Here is a 24,817-nt window from a genome sequence, read left to right as displayed (position 1 = left end):
CGTTTGTGTACAGTTTTTGGCTGCAGGTTATCATCAGTTCTCACAGGCATGTAGCACTGCCACTGATTTAGTTCCCCCTGGAGGTTTGGGCAGAAATTTGGAATTCGGCCAAGGTGCCAGTGATGGCTCACTTACTCTTTGTGAAAGACATTGGGGGGATGTTTTTTTTTTAACACCCATCAACTTATGCTGGCAGATTTGATGACCAGCTTAACATTCCTCTGAGAAACCAACACACATCACTGTCTCATCCTGCCTGTGAAACACCAGCATGGCAGTTTATAGTTGGGTTGATATTCAAACCCAGGCTAGACAGCTCATAGGTGAGTGTGCATACCTCTAGGCTATCGTACCATCCCAAAGCAACTCTAAAAAGGTGACTTTGAAGAGATTTCAAATCTTTGATGGATGAGGCAGTGCAGATTTTAAAAGGGATAGAGAGTTCCACATTATTGGAGCACAACTGAAACATGTTTGATCACCAAAAATCTTCATCATGGTGTGCGGAACAACCAAAAAGTGCTCGACCGTAGCTTTCTTACAGCAGCGTGTAAGTGTAATAATATCAGATTTTGAGATTGAAACCAATTTATGTATAGCTTTGAAGATTAACAGAATTTTAAAATCTATATCTTTGCTACTGTACTCAACCTTCTTCTGGTGATTTATTTAAAATGATGATTAATCAGAGATTATGATAGACTGTACACAAATCCAAATCCTCCTTTATTCCCGAGGGCCTTTCATACTTTGCAATGGTAAAGATTTCTTGAAATTTCGCAAAAATGTTTTTTGTTAAGAAAATGGAGTGGATTGAGCAAATGGAATGGATTCCTCCAATTTACTGAATGGATGAATTTTAGCAACAAATGTCCACAGAAAATAAATGCAGAGAGAACTGAATGCCAATCTGCTTCTTCTTCCTCTTCTTCTTCTTGCATATGGCAGCTCAGCTGGCAGGAAGCTATTATTTTGTTGGGGTGTGACTATGCCACTGATGCTGTACCCCTATACCAGTACACTGGTACTCATTTCACCAACCTCAGAGGGATAACAGGCTGAGTTAACCCCACCTGGTGTTAATTCAGCAGCTATCAGGGCTTGGACTCATGACCCTAAGATCCAAAGCCATCCACCCTAACCACAAAGTCAACACCAGGCTTTTCAGTGCTGAGCTCACTGAACAAATATAGAGATTTTTTTTTCAAATCCATGATCTGGATAAAACTGATGAAATATAAATCCATTCATCCATTCATCCATTGGGACCATACTCTGTGCAGAGTGTTGGCGCTGCCTAAGCAGTCTTCTTGGCTATTAGGTACAATCCTGGATGGGTCGCCATTCTGACACAGGAGACCAGCCTGCTGGTACTCATTTTGCCAACCTCGGAAAGATGACAGGCAGAGTCAACCCCACCTGGTATTAATTCAACAGCCGAGTGGGATTTGAACTGAGGATCCTCGGATCCCAAGCCCACAGCCCTAACCATTATGCCAACACCAGGCATAAATATAAATGGGCGACTCAAAATAGTGCAAATTGGTCCTAAAAATGTATCATCAGTCACTGTTCTTTACAAATATTTATTGCGAATTTCATTTAATTTAAATCACAGTAAAAGTGGAATGAGTGCCTAATTTTGTTTAATTTACAGTTTATTGAAATGCCATCACAAATGCATATTTGGTTTCATTTCATCATAGGTATTCATTTTTTTCCATGAGGGAACACGTCTTGGCAAACAATCCATTTTTATTTTTACACAAACAAGGATGAGGCCTTCGGTGATTCATTCATTCGCTTAATTATTTTCTGGTGAAACTATTGAAATGTTCGGCTTTATTTTTGTCACAATTTTTATTTTTTTACCGGTTTTGTTAAGCTTTGTAGTTCTGTGCGCTGTTCATTGTCGGTATACTTTCAGTTCTCTTCATAATTAATTGTTTATTATTGAGAATTTTAATGTTTGAGGTGAGATCTCAGTTGTAAACATCAATGAAAGGTAGAATGTGTTGAGTGTAAATGCATGTTAAAAGTTAGATTTTATATATCATAGAAAAATCACATTTGAGTGGCTTCTGGAGAGGGAAACATTTGTTATTTTTGATAAATTTCTCGGGGGAAGGGTTTTCTTGAAAGTTTGTGGAGTGAGAGTATAAAAGATAAAGTTAGTAGAGGGGAGAGGAAAAAGCCAATGACTTTATATGCTTTCTGCATTGCTGTGTTGGTGTATTAAAGTGTCACTTTGTGTTATTCCTGTCCATCTAAAATCAAGTTTGGACCACGCTCGACTGATGCCCAGTTCGACATTGATCAATTGTACAATCTTGATATGTGACAATTAGCCATTTTGCATGTTGCTAATTAATGAGTACGAGCAGAAGTGACATCATTTACACATCAGTGGGCTCTTAAAAAGAAAAATAGATATATTATTTATCACTTCGCTTTTACCACTTCGTATTTTTTAACCACACTTCCTTTTCTCTTCACTTTTCTTGTTTGTTCATTCCATTGCATGATGTGGCTCCACTGTCCCACTGTCACTGCTTTGCATTATGTATGTACCCTCCTGTCATCTTAGGCTTCCATGAACTTGGATTTTTTTTATTCCAAAATATATAACACACCTCTTCACATGACTTGCACAAGGAAATGCAGCTTTTATGCACCAGTCATTGTATGATAACTAAAAGGCATTCTCAGATATATTCACGCAGAGCAAGTGCAATTGGAGAAAGCAGAGTGGGTTGTTTATTTATTTATTTATTTATTACAGGTGGTGTTCCAAACCTGATGCTTGTTCCAAAGACGGAGGTGAACGCAGGACAAAATGCGACACTGCAGTGTATTACGATGGGTCGGTCTGGATCACCCGACAAGATATGGATACAAGTGAGGATTTTTGGGGGAAAATAATCTGATTCTAATCAAGATGTGGGCTGGCAGGATGGCCTAAAGGTACGCACATTCACTTCTAAGCTGATTTGCCTGGGTTTGAATCCCGACCCAGCTATAAACTGTCATCCCGGTGTTTCACAGGCAAGGTGATTCATCATTGTGTGTACCTGATGGATGTTAAACTGGGCGTCCTGTCTGCTGGTATTAGTTGGTGGACGTTAAAGATCCCATGTGTCCTTCATGGCAAGTTATATCCAGCACCCTGACATAATTCCAAATTCCTACCCTAACTACTGCTGGGAAGGCAATTGGAAAGCACCCCCTATAACTCTTGCCTCTCTAAAAACTGCTTCAGCAGCACCGATGCTCTCTAACAGCTCGGTAAATCATAAGAATTAAGTGTTTTAAGAATTTGTGAATATCTAAAAAAGTCATTGTTTAAAATTCAACCACTTCAATCTTCATTACCTTTTTTTTCTTTTCTTCTTCTTCTCCTTCTTGATACATTATCTTTTTATCTGCCCTTTCATTATTATTAGCCTTACCCATTCCGGAAGGGTATGTGTGTGTGCTACATTTGTTTGTTCTTTTTCTTGCAATTTGATGATTTTGTATTCTAGGATTTGGCTTTCATTTATCTTAATTTTCATCTTCGTATACTTATTTGCTAAGTATTGTAAACTTAAGTTCTCATTGCTGTTTCTCCCTCCAAAATGGTTTTATCCATTTCGCATTTCTGGTGTTGTTTGCCTACTTTGTGTCATGGTTGAATTGTAAGGCTGAACTACAGCAATGGATTTTATCTACAAATACCTGCTTGCTTGAAGCATCCTTTGTGATTTGTGCAGAGGAAAAATGGCGCAGACTTGACAGATGCAGTGGAGACACCAAACCGTTACACATTCACTCTCCCCACCCACAAGAAAAGTGACTCTGGTCACCTGCGCTGCATTGCACACTCAGCAAAGGGAATTTCTATCTCCAGCTTTGCCAATCTCTCCGTGCGTGGTGAGAGCTTGTGCCTATTGTGCCCGTTGTAATACACGTGATCTCTGAGAGGAACACAATGAAAAACCTCCAACAGAGCACAACCTCTCAACTTTCCTTTTCCCTTCATCTCCCAGACACTCTGTTGATATTTTTGTGTTTGCAACACGATAGCAAGCTCATGTTAAGTTCTAGAAACATTATTGAAGCTCATTTGAAAAGGGGTTGATTTTAAGCTTGGCAGAATGTGAACATAAGCATTCAGTAATAAATCATTAAAGAGGCGCACACTTTGCCCTCGAGGTTTCCACAAGCACTGTTCCTTTCAAGTGTACTGGCTCAGTATTTCATGTGGATGAATGGAAGGTGCAGCTTTTCCTCCAACTGTCTCTTTATCAGGCTCAGATACGTGTTGTTAAAGATTGATGAAAATTTTTTTTGGCAGAGCTCAACATCCCCTCAAGATAGCCAAGATTTTGAGTAGCCTTATGTTTATGGGGAAGGAAGGGACGATGAAGTGTAATTTTATTCAGCAAATTTTCAAGTGCATTATATTATGCTTAAACCACCCCTCTTCAGAGATATTGCAGTGTGATCACTTGTACTACATTAAGACTGTGAACAGGATGCCAATGTCATTCATTGGCAGCAGCATGATGCTGGAAGCAAGTTGTTTTTATTTCTCCGATTCTCCTCTGATAGTTTGGCGACCATACAATGCTTCAGTTTTTGATATCAGAGGAGCAAGTGAATGGGGTTTTCTTTTGATATAGGCCTAAGGAGGTGCCTCTCGATGCAGACCTCTTGTATGGGGGAAGGGAGGTGTGTGTGTGTGTGTGTGTGTGTGTGTGTGTGTGTGTGTGTGTGTGTGTGTGTGTGTGTGTGTGTGTGTGTGTGTGTGTGTGTGTGTATGGCATTTGTTTTCTACTGATATTGGCCAAATATCCTGAAACTCCATGTCTAGGTTTTGGTTTGCTCCACCTTTCAGTTGAATCTGCAGCTGTTCCTTCCACCGCATCAAAACTAAGTTTTTCTGAGCTGGATCCGTTGTGTATTTCTGTTATATCTTCATCCATGTTGCTGTTTGCAGTTTTAGCCCAATTTTCATTGTTAAATCAGTACCTTGTTGCACTCTATTGTCGGTTTTGTTTTTGTGTTGCTCAAGGCCAATTCCTCCGAAAGCCAGCATGCAAATTGTCCTTTCTGCGGCCTGAACGTCATCCTATTCCCTCTTCTCACTTAAAAAAAAAACTGACTTTTTCACTCCAAAACACAATCTCAATCTTCCTGAATTACCTTCTGTCTGTACTTCCTATATTTCATTCTTTAGCTCTCCATTTTCTCCATATCTCCAAACTTAATCTTTATTGAATGAAACGCTTCTTCCTTTAAAAGCTTTAGAAAAACATTTCGAAATGCTTCACTTTCATTGTTTCTCCCTCATGAGTACCCCACGTGTTCTTTTTCATCACCCCCCCCTCCCCACCCAAAACCATGATCTTTTCTACCCCCATAACTCTCTACTCCCCCAATCCCTGGAGTCCCCCCTTCCAAATTTCCAGTTTTTCCTTCCTGTGAGTTTGCTTCTGTATCCATTTGGTCCACCCCTGCATCTTCCCCTATCCCTCATTCTTACCTGCATCCATTGCTCGTCAGTCTCAATCTATTTTGTCCCTTGTCCTTCCTGTTGGTTTTTTCGCCATCTCTTTCTGCTGTTCCTTTGGTTCTGTTGCATTCTGATCCATTCTTTGTTCTCACTCTTCCATGAGCTTTGTATGCCAGTTGGCTGTATGCAAAAAAGAGAAGTACCAGCAGATACTACGGCACCATGCAGTTCCTGTTGGAAATTGTTTAATTGAAAGAGGATTCATTTTCCAACAAGAGTATGATCCAAAACACACTTTCAATGTCGGAAAGCAGTATTTGGAGAATAAGCTTTTTGCTGCTTTACTCCAAATAAGTGTTCAAATGGCCAAACAATAGAGCAGACATGAGTCCCATCGATGTCATATGGGATTACCTGGAAATGGCAAAGAACAAGAGGAACCCAAATAACCTTACAGAACTGTGGAATGTACTACCGGATATTTGGCACAATATTTCTCGAAGAGTGCTTTAGTCGTATACAGGAAGGATGGGTTAAAGAGTGATGGTTCTCAAGAAGTGGCAAAGGGTGGACACGCAAAGTATTGACTGATACTATAAAATTACACTGTTCGTGTTATTTACTGAAGCAGTTTGTTTCACTTACATTTATCAAGGCTGCCAATTTACAATAGTAAACATATTAAATTTGAGCTTTTGTTGTTTTTTTTTTCCTGAAAGAGTGAGGCTCATAGAAGTTGGAAGAGTAGCTTGTGAAAGACAAACACAGAACCGCCTCCTGATAAATTTGGTGTCAACTGCTACACTGCTCCCTGCAGTGTTCGTTAGCCGAAAGACTTTAACAGCCTCTTTGTTTTTGGCAATGCCAGCCTCTTCATATGAGGGATTATTTCGAAAGAGCACCTCTTAACTGGAATGGTGACTGAACTTGTATAGCAGATCAGGAGTTGCCAACAAGTCTTGACCTGACTTAAGAGGTACTCTTTAGATATGGTACCTCACGGGACGACTTGTCATCTCAGCTCTTGTGGCTGAATCACCTTCACCCTGATGACAGAAGTGAGCCAGAAATGCATCCATTGATTGATTTCTTTCCAAAGGGGGAAAGCAAGCTGTAATTGCCAACAAAGGCTTCTAAAGCCAGGAGGCTGATGGGGAGCACCGTGGCGGACGACACTGCGTTTTGCAATTGCCTTTTCTGTTCCTTTCACATAATGCAACTCTGCAGACAGCAACTTTAAGATATTCTTTCCCAGGTACAGCTCAGAAACCTCATTAACTGTGTAATGGATGCCTAAATATGGTGGAGCGGGGTCCCCTGTTGGTCAGGACCTTTGCAGCAAGTGCGGCACGTGGATTCACTGTCATCATTGCATTTAAAGTGGCACAGTTACATCATTGAGGTCACGATTGCTCAGCAATAATCATAATGTTTATTCACTTTCATTGTAACATTCAGTTTCCAAGAACATTGGGATCTTCAGAAAGTTTATTTTTCTTATGTGGTGAAACTTACTTTTGTGTGGTAATGTGGCTGCACACGACAAATGCAAGGTTTTGTTGGATAGGAGAGCACTCTCCGTAGTGTGAACTACAGGTAACGATTTGAAGGACTATCGGACTCTTTAAATGGTATAATTTTGCAAGTTTGGTGGAGAAATTAAAATTAGAGGTTGTGCAAGTTGATGATTAGCTCTCTTGAAGAGATGAGCAGCCTTTTGTTTCCATTTTGAGAAGTGATCATGGTGATACTGTATCCTGATTGAAAATTGCCATTGGAATCATCAGTATGGTTTTGGAAATAACATCACATTTTCCCTCTCTCCACTCTTGTTTCTCACTCTTTTCTCTCAATCCGCAAAGAACCACCCACACCAGTGGCACCACCACTGCTCATGCGTGTCGGCCCCACAAGTTTGTGGCTTGACTTGAATGCCAAATCGATTACGGGTGAGGGCCCGATAATTCGGCGTGAGGTCTTGTGGCGCTTGGCAGAGGCACCTGATGTGGAAGTGTACCCAGCACATAGCAACACCTACAAGTTGTGGCATCTGGAGCCTGATACTGTGTATGGGATCCGTGTGAGGCTGAGCAGACCCAATGTAGGTGGAACTGGACTTCCTGGACCTCCTCTCATCACTCGCACAAAATGTGCAGGTCAGTATGTGGGACATGGTGGTCCATTATTGTCATCAGATTGAAGTGGGATCACACATTTCTGTGGTCTGTTGAGATGTTCAGATCTGTGTGAAAGATTGAAGTAATTCTTTGAGGGGACTTGTAAGGTTCCATCATTTTAATGTTGGTGTAAATTGAGGTATTATGTTTACTTGTCTATGCTTACATTTTATATGAGATTACCAGCTGTTCTGCAGAGATTCAAATATTTGCTTCTGTTTTCCATTGCTAACATTGTTGTGCTATCAAATACTTAAACACTGAGCATTTCAAAGAAGAATGTAATCAAGTAATTCTTCTTCGTACCATTCTGTAACAAGAACAAAGCTCTGTTGTAAAATTGCTCATGGTCCATCAATAAGTATGATAAATGAGCTTTTCTATAGATCTGCAGTGAATAGCTGAATGGTCAGTCATTTAAAACCTTCAGATGGACGATACCATTGGTAAGGAGTGGGCTAAAGCGTGGAGAAAATGAATGAAGGTTCCCACAACATCGTGAAAGATTGCGGGTGAAAACATTTGCGGATGATGAGTGTTTGTTGGACAATGGACACAAGTTGCAGTGGTGATTTTTTTTTTTCCCCCTTTAGTTGTAAATTAAATTGTTGTAATTCACTGCTCCACCAAGACATGTTTAACAGGTAGGATCCTGCTGTGTAATCAATTTTTTGAATCTTTTTGCACAATGTTTGTTGGGACAAGGGGGGTGTGTAATGGGAGTGAGAGTTGAGTTTCTCATTGGATATGTGGCTATTTCCGAATTAAAAGAGGCTGGTTGTAAAGAAAAACACTATTTTTGTGTTTTCCCTGCAAACTGCCATCATAATTGACAATAAAGTAGTTTTTTTATTATCTGTTACTGAGAAGTTTGTATGTTAGATCAATTAAGATTGGGATGTGAATTTCCTTTCATATTGGTGGAAGCAAATATTATGTGTACTTGTACGTGTGATAAGCTTGACTGGGGGAATATTGCAAGGTGTGGGCAACAAACAGTTTAGAATCAAATATCAATAATACAGATGTCTGATAGCTGACTGTTGAGTGGCATCATTTTGCAGCATGGGGATCCAAACAGATCAGCCATATTTAAACTTAATTTTATCGTGAAATCTATAGGATTCATCTATAATACTGTGTGTGTGTGTGTGTGTGTGTGTGTGTGTGTGTGTGTGTGTGTGTGTGTGTGTGTGTGTGTGTGTGTGTGTGTGTGTGTGTGTGTGTGTGTGTGTGTGTGTCTCTTCCATAACCCCAAAACCATGACACCTCGTGACCGCAAGTTTTGCATGCATACAAAGGGAACTCCAACGGAGTGCATGAATGAAAATTGGGTATTTGGGTAAATTTAAACACCCCTTTTGAAGATAATTAACTGCTTACCTTAATGAAAGGCTTATCCTTGGTCAGCCCAACTTAACCTCACAGGGATCTTAGCTGCCATTTTGATTCGGCCTCCTCAAAACGCCTTGCCTAGGAAACACGATCAACTCTCATGGACTAATTCAAGTACATAATGAAAATCGGATTTCAGGCTCGAATCTTGTGGATTAAATACACTAAGTGCCAAAATCTCGAGTGAAAAATGATAATCTTAAGAAACAACCGATTCTCATCACTAAGCGTAGAAGCAGGGCCGGATTTACCCAAGGGCAACCGGGGCATGTGCCCCGGTGCCTCCACCACCCAAGGGCTCATCCAGGATTAAGCCAAGTCGTGTCGGCCCAATCCACCCACGGAAGCATCATACAATATTCACAATCGTTATGCATTCCTTTTCAGTTTTCCCTTCAGTATAAAACAAGGATTATCAAATATATATCGAAAGGTTGCAGCCGATAGCGGCCGCTGGCTTTGAGAAGGCCATAGCATGTATGGGCCTCAAACCTCGAAAAACTACTTTCCCCAAAGCGATCGTGTTGTTTTTAATGTTAATGTTGATGTGAAGGTAATGTTGAGGAAATATTAATTTTTCAAGATGTGATCCTGTTCTTGGAGGTGTAGTTGTTGTTTTGAAGGTAATGTTTTGGTAACATTTCTTTTTCCGGATGCGATCATGTTCTTGGTGGTGTAGTTGTTGTTTTAAAGGTCCCATGACACCCAAAAGTACTGAAATTGCATATACTAGTGTGGCCCCGTTGGGGCTTGCCTGTAGGTGCGTGCCAGTATGTGTAGCTTCGTGCCTGCAGTATCAGGTCCCCAGCATCAATTGTGACGTCATATCAAACGAAGAAGAAGAATTGTGACGCCCCTGTCTCTTGCCCCCTCCTCTCTCCCCCCTCCTCTGTCCCCCCTCCTCTCTCCCTCCTCCTCTCTCGCCCGCCTCTCTCCCTGCCCTCTCTCACCCCTCCCTCTCTGCCCGCTCTCTCGCCCTTCTCTCTCCCCCCATCTCACCATTCTCCTCTCTCCCCCCCTCCTCTCTCGCCCCTCTCTCTGTAAATGTATTCACAAATGTCTACGAAGCACAACAATTAATTCCAACCTTGGGAAAAAACAGCTTTCAAACCCTTGGGAAACAGCTGTTTCCCTTGGGAAAATTCAAACCTTGGGATTAATTAATAATTTGAACAATTAAAGTAAACCTTGGGGAAAAAACAGCTTTCAAACCTTGGGAAACACTTGGGAAACAGCTGAAACGGATGAAGAACGATATCAAATCTTGAAAAGGCACATACTCAGGTCCCCAGCGTCGATTGTGATGTCATACCAGACGAAGAAGAAGAATTGTGACGTCAATCGTGCAAAAAAATATATATTAATAATAAATAAACATTATTGTGACGTTATTCATGATGTCATAGCACTGTGTCTTGTCATTGGTTGACAGATAAATGGCCGTAACTTGGGAACCACTTATCCGATTAATATCAAACCTTGAAAAGGCACATCCGCGGGTCCCCAGCAATATTCCTGGCAAGTTTCAATCAGATCGGACCGTCAATTGTGCAAAAATTAAAAAACAAATAAATAAATAAGCATTAATTGTGACGTCATTCGTGATGTCATAGCACCGTGTCCTGTCATTGGTCGACAGATAAATGGCCGTAACTTGGGAACTGCTCGTCTGATCGATATCAAACCTCGAAAAGGCACATCCGGGGGTCCCCCGCAATATTCCTGGCAAGTTTCAATGAGATCGGACTGGCGGTCGTCGAGAAACGGCGGTCACAGACGGGCAGACAGACAGACAAACAGACAGACACACACACACACACAGATTGCTGGAATTATATATATATATATATATATATATATATATATATATATATATATATATATATATATATATATATATATGTCCTATAGCAGTTTTTCATCGTGATTTCAGATCTGACAATGTTTTTTCACAATACTCGTTCTGTAAAATGTAATATTAAAAAAAACAAACCTCTTCGGGAACGCCCCTAAAAATTCTGCTGAAAGGGGCGTAACCCACATGACGTCAACTGCAGAATGATAAAGGCTGCACGTAAATTACTCGGGTTGGTGGTTTACGTGATTGTATTGGCTTCCTGTGTGTTTCCACATTCGATTGGTCGACTCAATCGCTTCGTTCATTTCTGCTTTAAAAAAAATCGAACATTCGGTTTTGACTAATGGATGACATGGACTTTGATTTGTCTGGTAACGACAGTGAGTGTGAGAGAAATGAAGGATTTTGGTCTGAATCAGATGGAGAATTGTCGGATAACGTTGTCGCGGGAGGTGAAGTTCAGGCAGCTGGAAATGAAATACGGCCTTACCTGTTCGAGCACGAAGCAGGACAAGCAGAGAAAAATGGCGATGAAATTCCCGGAGTTCATGTTGATCGGGAGGACATCGAGGGAAGACTCGGCAATAACAACTGGTTAGACTAAATCCTATTCGTAATTCAATCATGTAAATTTGACTTGCGTACTGCTCGATATCAGAAATATTTTAGTGAGGTGACGTGACCAGCACAGCGCAGCGGACATGTTGCTCCGCGGTGAATAAATCGCAAGCAAGGCCAGCGCATGTCATCAGCCGTATCTGTCCACGCATAAAACGAAGCAACCTCACTGTCCGGATACGATGAAAACTTGTGTGCAGAACACACCTTGCAACACATTTGTCTCGAGTAGTCCGATAAATCTAACGTTTTGTTGCATTTTTATTTATTTTATTCCTACTGTTGTCATGTTACGCCAGTAGAAAACAATGACGAAAAGAGAATAATAAAATAAAGCAACAGCACGTCAGATTTATCGGACTAGTCGGACGGACGATGGATTTATCGGACTACTCGAGTGCAGCCATACCTGGCTTACATGTATGTGGAATCGTACCTATCCCAGCAGGCTGGTTTCAACGAACAATTCAATAAGCTGCAAAATGTGGGTGCAGGTTTTTCACAGTTTGATTTTAAAATTATCTCCTTGCGCCTTGAAATGATGCAATATTCATCTTTAGTATTTTACTTGTATGTCCCTGTAAGTTTCTTTTTTAATGGAAAGGTTCAACAGTCACATTTAATATTTTGTGGACATGGTATAGCCCTTTATTGTGCATACATGTATTGGATTTGTACACGACTACGACAAGGTAGTAAAGGGATAAATAATTGCCTCGTGATTGTTGTGCATACATGGCTCAGAAGCAGAATTTCTTTTCCGCGAAACAATCACAGGAATTAAGACGATCAGTGAGATAGCAAACACATGTGCACAATGCATTTGTACGTACTTTATACGGCGCTCGACATCGCGAGTCAATCCACTCTGTACGAGTTTCTCTATGTGACGTCAACGCTGCGGTTCGCTGAAGTCAACTTTTTAAAGGGGTGGGGCGTAGCAATTTGTGAAAAGCACAAGAAATGTTCGAAATATTGGTCTAATTGCCCATTTTTGATTTAAAAAAATAAACATGTGTGATTTCTTCACTAGGAAGGTCAAGTTAATATATAAATAACCAGAAAGTTTTGAGTGTCATGGGACCTTTAAAGGTAATGTTGAGGTAAGATTTCTTTTTCCGGATGAGATCCTGTCCATTGGTGGTCCTGAGAATATATTGAGAGTCTATATTGAAGAGTCATTGGTGGTCTCATTGGTCCTGTGAAGCTAATAAAAGCCCACAAAAACACTCCTGAAATGATGTATTTTTTTCCAATAATTTAACTCGTGAAGCCTGCAATGTTCTTCAGGCAACGATGTGAATAGAAGATTGAATAGGGGTGCCACAGAATAGGATTTGAGAGATTCGGGTGCCATCAGTGGAAAAAAGGTTGAAAACTACTGCTTTACTTTATCGTTCGTGGCAAAATAAATTAAAGGATTAGAAATGAGTAAAGTGAACCAAGAGTTCAAGAGATAATTAAATAATGTTTTGAGTCCACAACAACAGGATAGTCCACAACACTCCACAACACTCCACAACACTCCACAATCACTCCACAACAGGATAGCCGAGAGGTACGCGCACTCACTCTCAGCTGTCTTGCCTCTGTTTGCATCTCAACCGAGATACACACTGTCATCCCGGTGTTTCACAGACAGGGTGATTAATCAATATGCGTGCCATCCCTCAGATGGAGGTTAAACTGGGGATGGACGTAAATGGACGTCGCATCTGCGAGAATTAGTTTATGGACATTAAAGATCCATTTGTGGTGTCTTTCACGAAGAGTAGGGGAGCTATCCACAGCATCCTGGCCAAATTCCAAATTACAACTCCTACCTACAGGGGCACTGCATCAGTCGAACTGCCACACTCTCAATCAATGATGCTACTCACAGCCTTGTGCTGCACAAGAAAAAAGACCTATATTTATGGTATTTTATCGTATTTTAATGTAATAATAATTTAATTCATTTTTTCTTTCAAAAAATTTCCGCTCAAATTTTGTTTCTGTCAGCAACACATTCCCCATTTAATACATTTAAAAGTCAAATGCATTTTTGAAGTTCAATCTGCACAATTTAGACTTTGCTTGGTCACAAAGCAAAACATAACATTCGCTTTGCTAACTCCCCCCCTCTCACCTTTCTCTCTTTTTCTCTCCTCCCACCTCTCTATCCCCTCCTCACTCCCCACTCTTAAAAAGTGCAGAACTCTCCTCCCACACCTCTCTCTCTCTTTCTCTCTTTCTCTCTATCTCTTCCTCTCGCACCCCTGTCCTCCTGGAGTGTATCGCAACATGTGATGAGACTTCGCTCACCCCCGTTCCATTGTTCACCACTTTCTTAGTTCCCCCATCATCGACCCACTCCTCGTCTCTCCTTACTCCTCCTTCTTCTCGCTCTCCCCCTCTCTCTTGGTATTCCGGTCAGTAAAGCGACAGTTGGTATTTGCTGGTAATTTCATAAAAGAACTTGAAGGACATTGCAAGATAGTCACCATGCCCATCCTGACTTTCTTTGAGGACTAATTTGAACGAATATTACGAATTTCCATGTTTTGTGATACCTCTATCTGGAAAGAAGAACTTGTCTTGCTGGTGAAGGCTAGTGTGTCTCTGTATCAGCAGATGTGTAGAACAATGGAAGAAATCAACAGGACATTGACTGGGGTATGTTAACCACTGTGGGAAGCAAGGAGAAGCTGACGTTTTGGGTGTTGACTCTTCGTCAGTGTAAACAAAGGGTTTATGCCTGGAACAGCAGCTTCTCCTTGTTTTCCATGGTGTTTAGCATCTATCCATTGCCTGTTGATTTCATCCATTGCCCTTGCCTGAGGGTGAGTACGGGCAATCATTGAGGTGCAGAGAGATATGCCCTGTTTATTGACATCATGCAACAGCTTGCAACGTCCATTCACGTGTGACATTCATATGCAGTGTGCTGAACTCAGGCTCCCTGCAACACCTTGATATAATTAACCCCAACCACAGACCCTCTTTTAAAGACGTAGAAAGTTTGATAACCACCTGCATCATCCCATTGTTCATAACTTTAAAATAGCTAAAGTGGACAGTATTGAAGTGTCTATAAATGGTATTTATGTTCACATGAACCATTCCATATTTTATTTAGTGAAAGTGGGGTAAGATAAATTTTATTTTTCCCATTGTTTTGTCATTATTTTTATTAATAATAAAAAGTTACAATGTGGGAAGCACACATATGTGAAGTGTCCACACACCTGTGAAGTGTCCTGTCCCAGGTCAGCTGGTAAACTCCAGCCTTCATCTTTGGTTTTACTCCATCGCTTTGCTTTTCCTCGGTGGGATAGTCCTCATCACAGCCATTGAGAGTCATACCCACCTCTCAAGAACGATTTAAGACATCAGAAACTCCCCTTTCACAATTTTGCCATTGGTTGAAACAGGGCAAGCCTGAGAAACCTGGCATATAGTTGGACTATTAGAGACTTTTTTTTTGAAAAAGCTCATAAGTTGTCCTTTCTAGGGGTTGAGTTTCTTGCCCCTCAACCTTGCTCCAGTCATTGCTAGCCCTTTGGATTTCTTCCTCTTCTACTATGGCCTAATATTTGTTGGTCTACATTAAAGCACTTATTTCACTTTTGAAGTCGAAACATTTGGCTCACCTGTACTACTCCATCATTGTCCCCCCTCTTCTTTCTTTTCTTTCTTCATCTGTGGACTCTATCCCCTAAATGTTCTCCCATGCTCTTCCCTCCATTTCTTTGGGATTGCAACTATCATCATCTCATGAAGTCGCCAATGTAGAGTCAGCACTTTTTCTTTGCTTAAACCCCTCCCCCAACACTCCACCTACCCATATCTGTCCTCTGTCTCCCTATTTTCCTCCATTGATGGTTTCTTTCCCCAAAAACCTGTCAATCAGCTATTCCCCGAACCTCAACCTTTATTAAATAAAATGTAGTAAAAACAGATGTGTGTATATATATATGTATATATATATATATATATATATATATATATATATATATATATATATATATATATATATATATATATATATATATATATATATATATATATATCTTCTTCTTTCGGCTGCTCCCGTTAGGGGTCGCCACAGCGGATCATCCGTATGATCCGCATAGTGATTTGGCACATGTTTTACGCCGGATGCCCTTCCTGACGCAACCCTGGTCGCCTCTTACGACACAGGGATATATATATATATATATGGTGAGATGTGAATCAGTACACTTCTGAACTTCCTCGGTGAAAATGGACTGCATTTTCGAACTTAGTGGGGTCAATTTACTCTAAGAAATGTTTAGACGGACAACAAATTAATTATAGATTCGAAAATATCGAAATGAATAGGATGAGTTCCTCAACTCCAGTAATGATAAATCTTGTTTTAGGTCATATTTTCGAAATGGAAGTGAATTCAATGTTGGTGCAGTCATTTCTGAGAGTAAATCGACCCCATAGAGTTCGAAAATGCACTCCATTTCCACCTAGGACATCCAGAAGTAACCGTAATCATACCTGACCATACCCCAATTTATTTAAGTCATGAGACTAAAAGTCGTCATATGGAGCGACCTCGAAATCACCTCCGATCAAGCAAAAAAATTATGCACGTTATTGGATCATATTAGATTAATTTTAAGCTTGTGAGGCAACATTCTATTTTTTCGACTTTTTTGGACCACCCTAATATATATATATATATATATATATATATATATATATATATATATATATATATATATATATATACAATGTTACATACAGAAAATGACCGACTTCCCTACATTCCATGACTTTAATGCGGTGGGGTAGGGGGAGTAGGGAAGAGTTTCAAATCTTCCTCCTTATTTGGCCAAGAATCGTTTTTTTTCAACCAAAATGGTGATTTAATCAAACATACGTTTGCCTTTCTTATGAAAGTGCCAGATGCAGTTGGACATAACCTAACACACACGTGCCTTTGCTTTTGATATCATTCTGCCATGAAAACGGGCCTGGTAATGGACAAGCTTTCAAAATTTGTTGACTTACTTTTATTGACGTCTTCGAATTGTAAAATGTTTTGGAAAGAGCTGCAGCTTTGATATGTTGCAGATGATGTGGGTGTTAGAAATCTGAAAAGAAAACGATGTGCTGTCAAGCTGGGAAAAACCACTGAGGCCCACAAAACCTGAGAGAATATATACTGTCAAGTAATTAGCTTGACTAATTTCTTGTATAATTCATTCTTTCTTTCTTTTTTTTTTGTAATTGTGGGGCATCGACTCTTTCTGCACTCAGAGATTGAAATAGGAAGGAAAGTTTGGGCTTTAATTGGCAATCAAGAGTCGGATTTTTATCCACACTTCCTCTCCCCGAGTTTAAAGAATTGTTCACGAAAGGGAGGACAATGCGTAAAGCATTGTTTTGGAGTTTTGAAATTTATCTTGCTTTCAAAATAAAATCACACAAAAGGTTCCCACAAAAGTCTGTCCTTTTTTACCATGTGTCATGGCTTGCATGTCATTCCACATGATGCAATGTGGCAATTCATGTTGACCAATTTCATGTTTGTCAAAATTAATGAATCGTGCTTTTTTTTTATTGCTACTTTTTTTCATGGCACAATTATGGACACCTTGTTGTGGGATTGGCCAGGGAACATGCCAAGCCATTCACGAACCGCCTGGGTCGGCCTGACGTTCGATTGAAGGTGATTTGTACAGGATTTAGTAATTTGTTCAGAATGTGCCGATAACTCGCCAACTCTTTGTAAAAGACACTACGGCTTCTTTTTTTTTTTAACACTCACCAACATCTGCTGCTCTCATGCAGGTCCTCCATCTTAATGTCCTTCCAATGGACGGCATGCTCTTTGATACATCGCCTTGCATGTGAAACACCACAGTGATACATTTGATAGCTGAATCAAGATCTATCGACATGTAATTTTGATTTATCCTCTTACTGATCGATTTCAAATACCCTTTGATATTCTCACATTGTTTTTTTTTTCTTATTTGTCGAATTTTCTGTTTGTTTTCTGATTTATTTTTCTATTAATTCCTACTGGTGCATAAGCTCTTATATGTAACAAATGCATTAAAGAGAAGTGTCATTTTGTTTTTCTATTATAATTATAAATCACTTGGCGGTGCTTCGTCCTCGCAAGAGAGGCTGCAAGGAACCCGGTAAGACAAGGTCGATGAAAACTCACAAAAATAGCAGGATTTTTGAAGCAAAACCAAACTAGGAACACACAGAAACATGCAGGTGAGAAAATACAGTTAAAACGGGGCAGATAACGACTGAAAACTTAGCTTTGAGAAAGCCGGCAGAGACCCCTGAAAGAAACCTGCCATTGCTGCTAACCCAGAACTGGAATTTCCGAAAGGTTGTAAGTGTATTGTTTAATCCCAACAAAGGAAATTCAAATTTGTGGGTTTTCTTTATTTGAGACGAACACTTGGACTTGTATGCTCACCTGTCTGCTTTTCTCACACCTTTTCCAATATTTCACTCTCGACAGAGCCAAAACATGGGCCCAAGAACCTGCGCATTCTTGTGGTGCATTCTCGTGAGCTGGTTCTCAGCTGGGATCCTCTGGGTTACAATGTGACCCGTTGCTACTCCTACAATGTGACTGTGTGCTATCATGTAACTGGGAAAAATGGTGTAGTGGTTGAAGAGCAGAAAAACGTCACAGAACAATGTCAAGATGCTGGGCGTGCGGCAAGAAAGTTCCTCCTCTTGGGCCTGCCACCTTTTAGCAACCTGAGTCTCCAGGCCATTTTAGCCACATCGGAAGGTCGCAAGGCAAGCAACAGGCTACTCTCACCTACCGATGAGGATTGTGAGTAAAGCACTGTGTTTCTGAGTGATAAATCCTGATTGAGTTGATATTTTAATCATGATGTCGGTTCTTTAAAAAAATTTGTTTTTTGTGCTTTTTTTTGTGAACAACCTTCCAAACTCCATAATAACGTATCCCTCATTTGTTTGTTTTGTACGACTGTACAATGAACTATCAACAGATTACAAATGTCAAATTTGTTTTCTCACATGTGCTGGCCATCCTGCAGACTTTATCATAGGGATACGGAAAATAATTTTGTGAATGACTCATCAGTTGTAGCCAAACTGACTGCACAACAATGTGAGCATGACCTCAGCCTGTTGGCCGGAGACGTATTTGTTTTAGCTTGTGGTACAGAAGTTTGTAAGGTATGACTGTGTGATTAGCACTTGGGATGCCTCAACTGTTGCTGTTTTGTTCCTTATTAATTTCACTTAAGTGCCAGGCCCAGTGAACTCTCATAAGGTCCAAGGAACTGCTACCGAAGAGACTATTTTTCTGCAGTGGGGTGAACCAGAGGAACCAAATGGTGCGCTGACATTGTACGAGGTATGTGCATGATGTTATGAAAAACAGAGAAAGCATGAAGACTTTTACTTAATCTTCAGTCTTTTTGATGATAATCTTTGAAAGTCTCCTTTGTGAAAGTATCTGATCTCTTGGGGTCATCTGCATATAACTTGTTTCCCAAAAGTGATGAATTTTCACCCCTTTCACCCCCAATGTCACCCTTCCTCTCACAACCCCTCCCCCACTCCAAACTCTGGTCCCAAATCTTCTCTTTCTCTCCTCTTCATTTCAACTGCATTTATCTTTTCCCCTTTTTCTCCTTGCCCTTATTTTTCTCAACTTTCCTCATCTCGGTTTTCATTTTGCCTCGACTATTCTCAACTCATCTCCCCCTCTTTCATAATGCAACCTCAGTGTATCTGATGTTAATTTGGCCAACAATTCTCCTGTTAGTCACCTTTTCTCTATATATTGGCATATGGAGTGATTTGCAGTAACAGCCTGTTATTTTAGCCACATTTTTGAAATGTGCACTTCAGTGAAAATTTGAAATCCGGCCATTTTCTACACTGAGCGGTCTGTTGAACAATGTTTGCCACCCCATTTTAGCTGGTTGTCACCTGCAATTTTGTGGAATTTTACCGACCCATTCCAGTGTACTAACCATCTTGGGAAGCACATTTTCCCTCTCATTTCAGGGAATATGCTGACTTTCCCAATGTATTTCAGAGAGTTTTCAAAATAGACCATGTGCTGGTATCCACAATTTGCAACAAACAAGTGAAGAAAATACAGGTTATCTTCAGCCTCTGCTTTTTTTTTTTTCTCCTTCAAAACTTTCGTCTGCTGGAAACTGTTGTTGAAAGCTCACCTTTTCTGGAGCATCACCTCACTGCCGTCACCAATATAATAAACTGGGAAGCGTCCGATGACTCAATCTGCTATGAAGTGCATTCAACCAGTTACAGGGAATTTTTAGTTGTTTACAATACCTGTATTCATCAAAGGTTCTACTTTTACAAAATAATAACCACAGGATCCATCCATCCATCCATTGGGACCAAACACTCTGCAGAGCGTTGGGTGCTGCCTAAGCAGTCTCCTTGGCTATCGGGCACAATCCTGGACGGGTCGCCACTCCGACACAGTATACCAGCATGCTGGCACTCATTTTGCCAACCTCGGAAGGACGACAGGTTGAGTTAACCCCACTTGGTATTAATTCATCAGCTGAGCGGGATTTGAACTCAGGGCCCGAGGATCCCAAGCCCGCCACCCTAATTATTAAGCCAACACCAGGCGTAACCACAGGATGATCAGCGTTCACCTGCTTCGTGTCTCTTGTGAAGGATATCACATTTCATGATGCAGAACCACCAACTGACAAGTTATCTGTAAAATTTTCTGAACTGTTCTTGATATCATGCCAATCATTTGCAGAGCATTTTACGACACTTGAGCTGTGGATGTATGTTGTGCACATGGAAGGAAGAGGCAGATTGCTTTGTTAACAGGAACTGCATTACTTTTACACCCACTTGGTCAAGGAACATAATGTGATCGGCACTCTGGCACGATTTCACATTCTTCACCCCCATTGGATTGAGTGTGCAATTGACACAGAACCTTCGTTTGATCCACAAATCAATGCCAATGGCAAAATTACAACTGCAAGGCTGTCATGCTTGAACTTGTATATTGCACTTGTAGCTAGCTATCGTGTGCAGCCTGTAGCTGCTGCTTGCATCATTTTCTTGGGGCACGGCTGCGCTGCTGATGCAGTGCCCTCTATTACCAGTACATTGGTACTCATTTCTCTGACCTCGGAAGGATGACAGGCTGAGTAAACCCCACCCTGGTGTTAATTCAACTGTAGTAGGGGCTCAAACTCAGGACCCTAAGATCCTAAGCTAGCCACATTAACCGTTAGGCCCACACCAGGCTTATTGCACTCGTCTCATTGTTGATCTTTTTTTACTATCTTCGAATACATGAAAAACGTGAGTCAGCCATATTTTATATTTTGTTTTTATTTTTTCCCGTTTTAGGTGACTTACAATGCTGTACACTCAGAAGATACTAATTTCAAGTTGTCCGAAGGCCAAGGAAATGTGCTTAAGGCAGCAAATGAAACTCAGCACACTTTCCGGCAACTTTATCCCGCGACCACTTATGCCTTTACCATCAGAGCAAGCACCAGCAAAGGTTTTGGCCCCTCTGTCACAACGTACTACTCGACTCAGATTTCTGGTAAGGCATAGTCTTAGTGAAGTTCATTTTGGGGAAGAAGGTGGGAGGTGCTATTTATATATGACATACACAAACGTGGCAGAATTTCTCTTCCTTCATTTTATTCCCATCTATTTGCAGGCAACCTCTTTCTTTCCTTTCTCTTCCCATTACATCCTCGACTTCAGTGGCATAGTGCTGAGTACAAAATGTACTGTTTTTGTAAATGCAAGAAGCCTTTATCTAATATCGATGCACAGACACAGCCAGCAGGTTGTGGTCGGTGCACTCTGCACTCTGCGTACACAGCACTAACCGGACAGAAATCTGGGCCAAAGATCAAGTGTTTGTGGTTGAGAGTAAAGAGACCCGGGTGTGGCCTGGGCTCCATGGATTCTAGAGCTCAGACCACATGGTTCGCTCGGCAGATGGAGTAGCGTCTCTGTGCACAATTTCTGCAGCTGTAAGTGCATTAGCCAGAGGTAATTGGGAAGGAATCAGCAGCCTAATATAAGATTTATTTTCATGATGCAGGTTGAGGTCAGAACATTGTCAGAGCCTTTGGTTAGAGCAGTAGTAGGATAATGCTCCCTGTGGTTTTGCTCTTTTGAGTGCATATCTCTGTAGCTAACATCAACCGTTCCTGATATTCTCGAAATTCGTTTGAACTCTTCGATTCGTTAGTATGCTCCCTATCTCGTCATTTATCCTCCATCTCCATTTGAAAATATATTTGAAGATGTATGGTGATGTATTTATACACACTTTGTTACTAAAAGTGTTGGGACAGCACACCCAAATTTGAAATTAATCCTTCCAATCTGTGGAGTGGATAGTTTTCCCCCACAATGTGCAATCAGCATGTGCTTTCAAGTTTCTTATTGTGACAATTTGGCAAACAGTGCACTCCTAATTTTGGTGCAATGAAGAAGAAGAAAATAGTGGCCAGATCAGAGCCCGACGACAAAGGCTGCTCAAACTGTTTTGGGACATCGGAGTCAACAGAGCACAATCTCGCACTGGACTTGCACTTGTTCTGAGGAGGAATGGTGTATGAGTAATTTCAGCCGATATCTCCTCATATTATTTTGTTAGTGTGCTCCAAACAGTGACATATCTGATTAGGAATTGAATACCTCGTGCATATTTCCTTACTTGCCCAATACTTTTGGTGCATGTGTCTGTGTGCATGTGCGTGTGTGTTTTGCGTGCATGCATGCACATATGTTTGCGTGTATGCGTGCATGCACGTGTGTGCATACATATTCTTGACATTAATAATTTGTATAGAAGAGATGAGTCGTAATCGTTCTTCAATCATTTCTTTGAAGCACTTCTCTTGCACCCTGGTGCCCTCCAAATTGTTATTTTCAAAAAAGATTTATGGTTCCTCAACATTACTCAACCTTCCATTTCCTCTGTAGTGTAGTAGGTAGAAGAAAAATCGTGCAAATTATGATACAAGCATCAAATTTGGTATTTCTGTTCTGCAGAGCTTTCTGATCAAATCTGCCCAATTGGCCATTTGAAAATCCAAGATGGCGGCCATTTTTCAGGATGGCCGCCAAGTTAGCCTCCTGAATTGACTTTTTGATCCACTCATTCAGAGAAGGAGACTTCAACCTGTACCGTGAAGCACTTTCAGAACTGGCGCCTTACTTATTTGCGAATAACAATGTCAACTATGCGCGACGGATCCCAGTTCACCTCCGAGATATGATGTCGCTTGAGCAACAACATCCAGATGTGGCCAGGGGGTTTCACAAAGGGAACTTCGTTATCCACGAGTCTAGAAGAGAATTCTCTGCCCTGGCAATCGACCAAGCCCACGAGCAAAATAATGCAGTCATCAAAGGTGACAGAGGAACAATTGGGTTGACAGAAGACCCGGCAGCACTTCGTAGGTGGATGGTCGCTGGACCCAAAGTGAGTCGTCTAGTAGCTGGATACGAGGCCATGCCTGGTATAAGAGATGCAACCAACAACAGCAGACACCATGAGAAGACACTGAGTGCTCAGAAATCTTTCTTTGAAACGGTGAAAACACTCTCTGCAGTAATGCAGGAGATGGGCAACCCATTCCAAGAAAAATCAGCCAACCTACTGGTACTTGACATGAAGAACATCGCAGACCTAATTCTAGCCGAAATGGTAGCTACACATCAACAGCGGGGCAAAGAGCAGTTCCATTCATTCATGGAGGGGCTACAGAATGAAGGTGAATGTCCTTTCTATCATCCAATCAAGAGAAACATTGTTTCTTTCTTCAAACAAGAGCAAGCTGGGGGAAGTTCGAAGGAGAAAGTCCTGAAAGACGACTGTCAGCTGTTCTCACGATTGTTCATCTCATGCCAGAACAGGCAGTGTGACTTTCAAGAATTCTTCAAGCATGAGAATCAGTCACACCCTGCATCTCACAGTGACAGTGGCAAGCTTCATACATGTCAGAAGTCACAGCTGGATGAAATTCTTGAAGTGCAAGTGAACATCCCAGACAGAGAACCAAGGGGAGATGCAGTCATCATTGATGGCTCAGCACTTATCAATGCCCTACCTCCACGCACTTCAAAGATATTTGATGACTATGCTAAAGAAGACATCATCCCAAAGGTGGAATCCTATAGTGCCAAGTACGAGAGGGTGGATGCAGTGTTTGATGTGTACAAAAAGTCAAGTCTGAAGTCCGAGGCAAGGTCGAAAAGGGGGCAAGGAATCAGAAGAAGAGTGACAGGAACCAGTAAGACCCTAAATAACTGGAGAAGCTTTCTTCGAGATGACAGCAACAAGACTGAGCTGTTTCACTTCCTTGCGGAAAAGATGTGTGAAGCACAGACGACAAGCACTGTCATTGTCACAAAAGGAGAAGATGCCTTTAGCAACACAAGGAAGTCACTGGATGCTGTGTTTCCATGTTGTCATGAAGAAGCTGACACTCGAATATTTGTACACGCCAGGGATGCAACGACGGTTGGTAGCAAGTCCATTATCATTAAGGCTAATGACACGGACGTACTAGTCATAGCAATATCTGTACTGCCATCCTTACAGGAGCTAGGTCTTGAGAACATGGGGATTGCCTTTGGCCAAGGATCCAAGGTGCGATGGATTCCAGTCCATGAGGTAGTTTCTGCAATAGGGCCTGAGAAAGCTTGAGGGATCCCATACTTCCATGCGTTCACTGGATGTGACGTCGTGTCTGCCTTCCGCGGTAAAGGGAAGAAAACCTCATGGCAGACTTGGAACATCTTTGATGATGTTTCTGAAACATTCAGCAATCTCAGCCAGCATCCAACATTGATTCGTGATCTTGACCTGCAGAGGCTGGAGAGATTCGTTGTCCTCATGTATGACAAAGCAAGCGTAGCCACTGGTGTGGACGGAGCAAGACTGGATCTCTTGCCCGCAAGCAGAGGCCATACAACTCAATTCCACCAACACAGGCAGCCCTTAGAGAACAAGCAAAGCGTGCGGCCTATTAGGCTGGGATCATCTGGGCCCAGGCAACCATCTCCAGTCCAGACACGAGCAGTCCCGCTGAATGGGGTTGGACACAGAAAGGAGAGACATGGCAGATATGTTGGACAATACTACTCCCTATTGCAGCCAGCTGTCAGGAACTGACCAAGTGTTCCTGTAAGAAAGGTTGCAACCGGAGATGCAAGTGCTTTCAGTCAGGGCTCCCCTGCACAGCACTATGCAGC

The 24,817-nt window shown here is 41.4% G+C and overlaps 1 protein-coding gene across 1 annotated transcript in view; it reads left to right on the top strand.

Moving 5' to 3' along the window:
- Window positions 1-24,817, top strand: part of LOC147026436 (receptor-type tyrosine-protein phosphatase mu-like) — a 458,466-nt gene that overhangs the window by 191,471 nt on the left and 242,178 nt on the right. Inside the window, exons 5-12 of the mRNA XM_085883577.1 lie at window positions 2,783-2,898; window positions 3,753-3,912; window positions 7,360-7,653; window positions 18,051-18,374; window positions 18,817-18,926; window positions 20,936-21,137; window positions 21,258-21,489; window positions 22,724-23,289. Of these exons, the coding sequence (XP_085739703.1) occupies window positions 2,783-2,898; window positions 3,753-3,912; window positions 7,360-7,653; window positions 18,051-18,374; window positions 18,817-18,926; window positions 20,936-21,137; window positions 21,258-21,489; window positions 22,724-23,289 (2,004 nt within the window). The remainder of the gene's footprint in view (window positions 1-2,782; window positions 2,899-3,752; window positions 3,913-7,359; window positions 7,654-18,050; window positions 18,375-18,816; window positions 18,927-20,935; window positions 21,138-21,257; window positions 21,490-22,723; window positions 23,290-24,817) is intronic.

The sequence above is a fragment of the Eptatretus burgeri genome, chromosome 5, assembly GCF_056783735.1.
Source record: "Eptatretus burgeri isolate ZD-2024b chromosome 5, Ebu_testis_v1, whole genome shotgun sequence".
NCBI classification, from domain to species: domain Eukaryota; kingdom Metazoa; phylum Chordata; class Myxini; order Myxiniformes; family Myxinidae; genus Eptatretus; species Eptatretus burgeri.
Note: the sequence above shows the minus strand (reverse complement) of the source record. Positions and strands in the feature narration are given on the sequence as shown.